A 6,887-nucleotide genomic window follows, 5' to 3' on the forward strand; every position below is an offset into this window, starting at 1 on the left:
GTCTGAGAGTGCGGTGGAGGCAGGTTCAGTGAGTGTTTAGGATGTGGAATGCACTGTCTGAGAGTGCGGTGGAGGCAGGTTCAGTGAGTGTTTAGGATCTGGAATGCACTGTCTGAGAGTGTGATGGAGGCAGGTTCAGTGAGTGTTTAGGATCTGGAATGCACTGTCTGACAGTGTGGTGGAGGCAGGTTCAGTGAGTGTTTAGGATCTGGAATGCACTGTCTGAGAGTGTGGTGGAGGCAGGTTCAGTGAGTGTTTAGGATCTGGAATGCACTGTCTGAGAGTGTGGTGGAGGCAGGTTCAGTGAGTGTTTAGGATCTGGAATACACTGTCTGAGAGTGTGGTGGAGGCAGGTTCAGTGAGTGTTTAGGATCTGGAATGCACTGTCTGAGAGTGTGGTGGAGGCAGGTTCAGTGAGTGTTTAGGATCTGGAATGCACTGTCTGAGAGTGTGGTGGAGGCAGGTTCAATCGGGGCTTTCAGAAGAGAATTGGATAATTATCTGAAAAGTAACCATTTGTAGGGCTATGGGGAAGGGGCGGGGGACTGGATGTGGGTGAGTTGGTCTTGCAGAGAGCCAGTACGGATATGACGGGCCGAATGTGCTCCTTCTGTTCTGTAATAACTCTGTGATTTTAGGCGGGCGTCTCTGGTAAAAGCTGGCATTTATTGCCCATCCCTAATTGCCCCTTGGGAAGGTGGTGGTGAGCTGCCTTCTTGAATGCAATGGTGGGGAGCTCTGTCTGGGTTATTTGAGAGGGTGGTTACATCAGGCTGATTGCTGCTGTCTGCAGTCACGTGTGTCTGTGTGTGCAGATAATCGCACAGCGGGGGAAAGCTGTGTGTGTGTCACACCGCAGCATACCCAGATCCATGTCCTCCGCCTTGGGTCGCTGGGAATAGGGAACTCCTTTGTAAATTGCATCAAGTAGCTTGTCCTTAACCTGGGTGATGGTGTCACAGTTCAGCAGCTTCACTGGGATCTGTGTGGCGTTTTCATTCTCAGGACAGATGCAGGTCAGTGTCTGCGAAGACCAGAAAAAGACATGAGGCAAAAAATAAACTCTGCATCTCTCCAGCGCCTTTCACCACTGCAGGACACCCCAGAGCACCTCACAAAGGAGGGGATTTAATGTCCCGTCACTGTTGTCATGTCGGAAACGCAGCAGCCAATTAGTGCACAGCAAGATTCCACAAATAACAATCTGATGATGACCTGATCAACTCTTTTAGGGATGTTGGTTCAGGGATAAATATTGGCTGCAGGACCCCCGGGGAGAACACCTCTCCCACCTCCTCCCCTCCACTCCTCCCCCCCAACTCCTCCCCCACCTCCTCCCCCCCACTCCTCCCCCCCACTCTTCTTCAAATAGTGGCCGTGAGATCTTATACTTCCACCCGAGAGGGCAGACAGGGGCCTTGGGTTTAACGTCCCATCCTGAAAGATGGCACATCCAACAGTGCAGCACTCCCTCAGTACTGACCCTCCGACAGTGCGGCGCTCCCTCAGTACTGACCCTCCGACAGTGCGGAGCTCCCTCAGTACTGACCCTCCGACAGTGCGGCACTCCCTCAGTACTGACCCTCCGACAGTGCGGCGCTCCCTCAGTACTGACCCTCCGACAGTGCGGAGCTCCCTCAGTACTGACCCTCCGACAGTGCGGCGCTCCCTCAGTACTGACCCTCCGACAGTGCAGCACTCCCTCAGTACTGACCCTCCGACAGTGCGGCGCTCCCTCAGTACTGACCCTCCGACAGTGCGGAGCTCCCTCAGTACTGACCCTCCGACAGTGCGGCGCTCCCTCAGTACTGACCCTCCGACAGTGCGGCACTCCCTCAGTACTGACCCTCCGACAGTGCGGCGCTCCCTCAGTACTGAACCTCCGACAGTGCGGTGCTCCCTCAGTACTGACCCTCTGACAGTGCGGCCCTCCCTCAGTACTGACCCTGCGACAGTGCGGAGCTCCCTCAGTACTGACCCTCCGACAGTGCGGCGCTCCCTCAGTACTGACCCTCCGACAGTGCGGAGCTCCCTCAGTACTGACCCTCCGACAGTGCGGAGCTCCCTCAGTACTGACCCTCCGACAGAGTGGCGCTCCCTCGGCAATGACCCTCCGACAGAGTGGCGCTCCCTCAGTACTGACCCTCCGACAGTGTGGCGCTCCCTCAGTACTGACCCTCCGACAGTGCGGCGCTCCCTCAGTACTGACCCTCCGACAGAGTGGCGCTCACTCAGTACTGACCCTCCGACAGAGTGGCGCTCCCTCGGCAATGACCCTCCGACAGAGTGGCGCTCCCTCGGCAATGACCCTCCGACAGTGACTCTATGAGGGATGTTTGTTGTAACAGGCTGACTGAGGTGTGTTGGTGCCTCCATGTGGCAATGGTGCCACCTAGTGATGGAAGGAAGAATCCCTGGTGGGGGGGTGCGGGGCGGTAAGTCTCGGCCAATGGCGTGGGCAGGGAGTGAGGCGGGGGGGGAATGGGTGGTGGAGCTGGGGAGGTGTAACCTTAAACTCCGAGGCAGGACATTCAGGACAGAAGTTCGTAAACACTTCCTGACACAAAGTGTGGAACCTCTCTCGATTGCAAACAGCAGCCGATCCTGGCTCGGTTAATCATTTTATATCAGACTGATAGATTTTCGCCGGACATGGGTATTACAGAATTATGGAGTGAAAGTGGGTGGATGGAGTCTGGAGAAGACAGACTGAATGGCCTCCTCCTGTTCCTGTGTACAAGTTAATTGGGAGAAGTTTAACATGAGGTTTGAAAGGACTCACCAGCATCTTGTAATCAATCTGTTGTCGGATCAATTTGTCTTCGCTGAGGGAATATCGGGCCTCCCCAGTGATGGAATCAATGGGTCCCTTTTCCATCTGTTGTTTGATGGCGCAGTACAGCATGAACAGTGGCTCCCCCACACACTCCTGCATCAGAAAATATCACATCAGGGCAACAACACTGGGGGCAGAGCCCAGCTGCAGGACTGCAGCCTAATCCAGGCCCCACACTTCAGGAAGGATTTCGAGGCCTCGGGGAGGGTGCGGAGGAGATTTACCGGAACGGTCCCAGGGATGAGGGACTTCAGTTAATGTGGAGAGACTGGGAGAAGCTGGGATTGTTCTCCTCAGGGCAGAGAAGGTTAAGGGGGAGATTTAATCGGGGCCTTCAAATCAGGAAGGGTTTTGATGGAGGAAATCAGGAGAAACTGTTCCCAGTGGCGGGAGGATCGGTCACCAGAGGGACTCAGAGTGGGCCATTCGACCCCTCGAGCCTACTCCCCCATTCAATACGACCATGGCTGATCTACCTCAACTTCCACATTCCCGTCCCATCCCTCGAATCCCTCAGTGCCTGAAACTCCATCGATCTCAGTCTGGAATATACTCAACGAGGGAGCATCCACAGCTCTCTGGGGGAGAGAATTCCAAAGATTCACAACCCTCCGAGTGAAGAAATGTCTCCCCATCTCAGTCCGAAATGGCCGATCCCTTATCCTGAGACTGTGACCCCCGTGTTCGAGACTCTCCAGCCGGGGAGTGGGGGTGGGGGGCGGGGAAACAGCCTCTCAGTATCTACCCTGTCAAACCCCTCTCCGAATTTTATACCATTCAATGTGATCACCTCTCATTCTTCAAACTCCAGGGCATTGCCCTCAGTTGAGATGGTTAAGTGGGTCGAGGGGCTTTCCATACATAGGCTCAGAAAGCCGAGGGAGCAGGTAGCTGTGGAGGACACGGATGTCAAGGCCTGAAGACCTGGATGCAGTGGCACAGGAAACTGAATGAGCTGACGCAAGTGCTGAAGGTCGGTGAATGGCTGTTTAAATGGCACCACATGCAACACTCGTCCCCCGCTAACCCCCTCACCAACACGGCATCTGGCCCGACACCCATCTCCCACCCCTCCAACCCCCCACAAAGGTGTGCACGTGTGCAGCAGATGCCATTCTGGTCCCCACACGCATGACGCGTAGGTCCCGCCCCCAAATCACCGATCACAGATTCACGCTGTCCAATTCTACCTTGGCGGCAGATAGACCGCAGGCATGCGAAACCATTCATCTAGTCGCCGTCTCCGTGATGGACGAGGGAGGTGATTGGCCCTGGGTTTGGGCTCAGGCACTAAGAGCAGCTGCTGCCCCAGTGGGTCACGACACGGAACCGGGTGTCACTTCACACAACCTCAACCAGACGTTCCCTGCCTCTGGCCCCCGACCAATTCTGACAACAATTAATTCACCCAGTGCCAGAGGGGATCAGCCAGGGGAAACACTCCTCACCTCAGACACTCAGCCCTCCATTAAGGGGGAATTATACAAGGAAAAAACACGGCCGTCAATGGTGGAGCGATGGGAATCGGGGGATGGTCAAGAGGCCGGAATTGCAGGAGCGCAGAGATCTCGTAGGGTTGTAGGGGCTGGAGGAGGTTACAGAGATAGGGAGGGTTGGAGGGGCTGGAGGAGGTTACAGAGATAGGGAGTACTGTAGGGGCTGGAGGAGGTTACAGAGATAGGGAGGGTTGTAGGGGCTGGACGAGGTTACAGAGATAGGGAGGGTTGTAGGGGCAGGAGGAGGTTACAGAGACAGGGAGGGCTGTAGGGACTGGAGGAGGTTACAGAGATAGGCAGGGTTGTAGGGACTGGAGGAGGTGACAGAGATAGGGAGGGTTGTAGGGGCTGGAGGAGGTTACAGAGATAGGGAGGGTTGTAGGGGCTGGAGGAGGTTACGGAGATAGGGAGGGTTGTAGGGGCTGGAGGAGGTTACAGAGATAGGGAGGGTTGTAGGGGCTGGAGGAGGTTACAGAGATAGGGAGGGTTGTAGGGGCTGGAGGAGGTTACAGAGATAGGGAGGGTTGTAGGGGCTGGAGGAGGTTACAGAGATAGGGAGGGTTGTAGGGGCTGGAGGAAGTTACAGAGATAGGGTGAGCTGTAGGGGCTGGAGGAGGTTACAGAGATAGGGAGGGTTGGAGGGGCTGGAGGAGGTTACAGACAAAGGGAGGGTTGTAGGGGCTGGAGGAGGTTACAGAGATAGGGAGGGTTGTAGGGGCTGGAGGAGGTTACAGAGATAGGGAGGGTTGTAGGGGCTGGAAGAGGTTACAGAGATAGGGAGGGTTGGAGGGGCTGGAGGAGGTTACAGAGATAGGGAGGGTTGTAGGGGCTGGAGGAGGTTACAGAGATAGGGAGGGTTGGAGGGGCTGGAGGAGGTTACAGAGATAGGGAGGACTGTAGGGGCTGGAGGAGGTTACAGAGATAGGGAGGGTTGTAGGGGCTGGACGAGGTTACAGAGATAGGGAGGGTTGTAGGGGCAGGAGGAGGTTACAGAGACAGGGAGGGTTGTAGGGACTGGAGGAGGTTACAGAGATAGGGAGGGTTGTAGGGGCTGGAGGAGGTTCCAGAGATAGGCAGGGTTGTAGGGACTGGAGGAGGTGACAGAGATAGGGAGCGTTGTAGGGGCTGGAGAAGGTTACAGAGATAGGGAGGGTTGTAGGGGCTGGAGGAGGTTACGGAGATAGGGAGGGTTGTAGGGGCTGGAGGAGGTTACAGAGATAGGGAGGGTTGTAGGGGCTGGAGGAGGTTACAGAGATAGGGAGGGTTGTAGGGGCTGGAGGAGGTTACAGAGATAGGGAGGGTTGTAGGGGCTGGAGGAGGTTACAGAGATAGGGAGGGTTGTAGCGACTGGAGGAGGTTACAGAGATAGGGAGGGTTGGAGGGGCTGGAGGAGGTTACAGAGATAGGGAGGGGGGTCGGGCTGGAGGAGGTTACAGAGATAGGGAGGGTTGTAGGGACTGGAGGAGGTTACAGAGATAGGGAGGGTTGGAGGGGCTGGAGGAGGTTACAGAGATAGGGAGGGGGGTCGGGCTGGAGGAGGTTACAGAGATAGGGAGGGTTGTAGGGACTGGAGGAGGTTACAGAGATAGGGAGGGTTGTAGGGACTGGAGGAGGTTACAGAGATAGGGGGGGTTGGAGGGGCTGGAGGAGGTTACAGAGATAGGGAGGGTTGGAGGGGCTGGAGGAGGTTACAGAGATAGGGAGGGTTGGAGGGACTGGAGGAGGTTACAGAGATAGGGAGGGTTGAGGGGCTGGAGGAGGTTACAGAGATAGGGAGGGTTGGAGGGGCTGGAGGAGGTTACAGAGATAGGGAGGGTTGGAGGGGCTGGAGGAGGTTACAGAGATAGGGAGGGTTGGAGGGACTGGAGGAGGTTACAGAGATAGGGAGGGTTGGAGGGACTGGAGGAGGTTAGAGAGATAGGGAGGGTTGAGGGGCTGGAGGAGGTTACAGAGATAGGGAGGGGGGTGAGGCCGTGGAGGGATTTGAAAACGAAGAAGAGGGGGTTTGACACTGAAGTGCTGATAGTATTGCTGGAACCGGGTGCAGTGTACGTCAGAGAACAGTGTGCGAGGTGGTGCGGGGTTGATGGGCGAGTTGGGACATTGGGTTGAGCAAAGAGGCAGAAGGGAGGACGAGGGCGAGGGAGGGAGTTGAGTGCAAGTGGAGCCTCCTACCTTCAGGAATCGGTACAGCAGAAACGTGAACCAATTTGTCAACATCTTCTCAGCCACTGACTCAGTCCTGAAACAAATTGTACACAGAATGGTTAGAAATGCTCAACATCAGTCCAGCCCCAAACACCCATGAAGCACACACACTGCCTGGGGCAATACCCAACCAAACCAACCTGCTGGAGGTGATCACATTGAAAGGTATAAAATTCTGAGAGGGGTTTGACAGGGTAGATACTGAGAGGCTGTTTCCCCCCCACTCCCCGGCTGGAGAGTCTGGAACACTGGGGTCACAGTCTCAGGATAAGGGGTCGGTCATTTCGGACTGAGATGGGGAGAAATTTCTTCACTCGGAGGGTTGTGAATCTTTGGAATTCTCTCCC

At 55.7% G+C, this 6,887-nt stretch overlaps 1 protein-coding gene across 1 annotated transcript in view; it reads right to left on the minus strand.

Annotated features, from left to right (window-relative positions):
- The window catches only part of LOC137366703 (plexin-A3-like), a gene marked incomplete at both ends in the record, with an annotated part of 29,064 nt that extends 22,490 nt beyond the window's left edge, over positions 1-6,574 (minus strand). Inside the window, 3 exons of the mRNA XM_068028374.1 lie at positions 865-1,024; positions 2,783-2,929; positions 6,508-6,574. Coding sequence (XP_067884475.1) covers positions 865-1,024; positions 2,783-2,929; positions 6,508-6,574 — 374 coding nt within the window. The remainder of the gene's footprint in view (positions 1-864; positions 1,025-2,782; positions 2,930-6,507) is intronic.
- Positions 6,575-6,887: the final 313 nt, after the last annotated feature.

The sequence above is a fragment of the Heterodontus francisci genome, unplaced genomic scaffold (assembly GCF_036365525.1).
Source record: "Heterodontus francisci isolate sHetFra1 unplaced genomic scaffold, sHetFra1.hap1 HAP1_SCAFFOLD_1980, whole genome shotgun sequence".
Lineage (NCBI taxonomy): Eukaryota > Metazoa > Chordata > Chondrichthyes > Heterodontiformes > Heterodontidae > Heterodontus > Heterodontus francisci.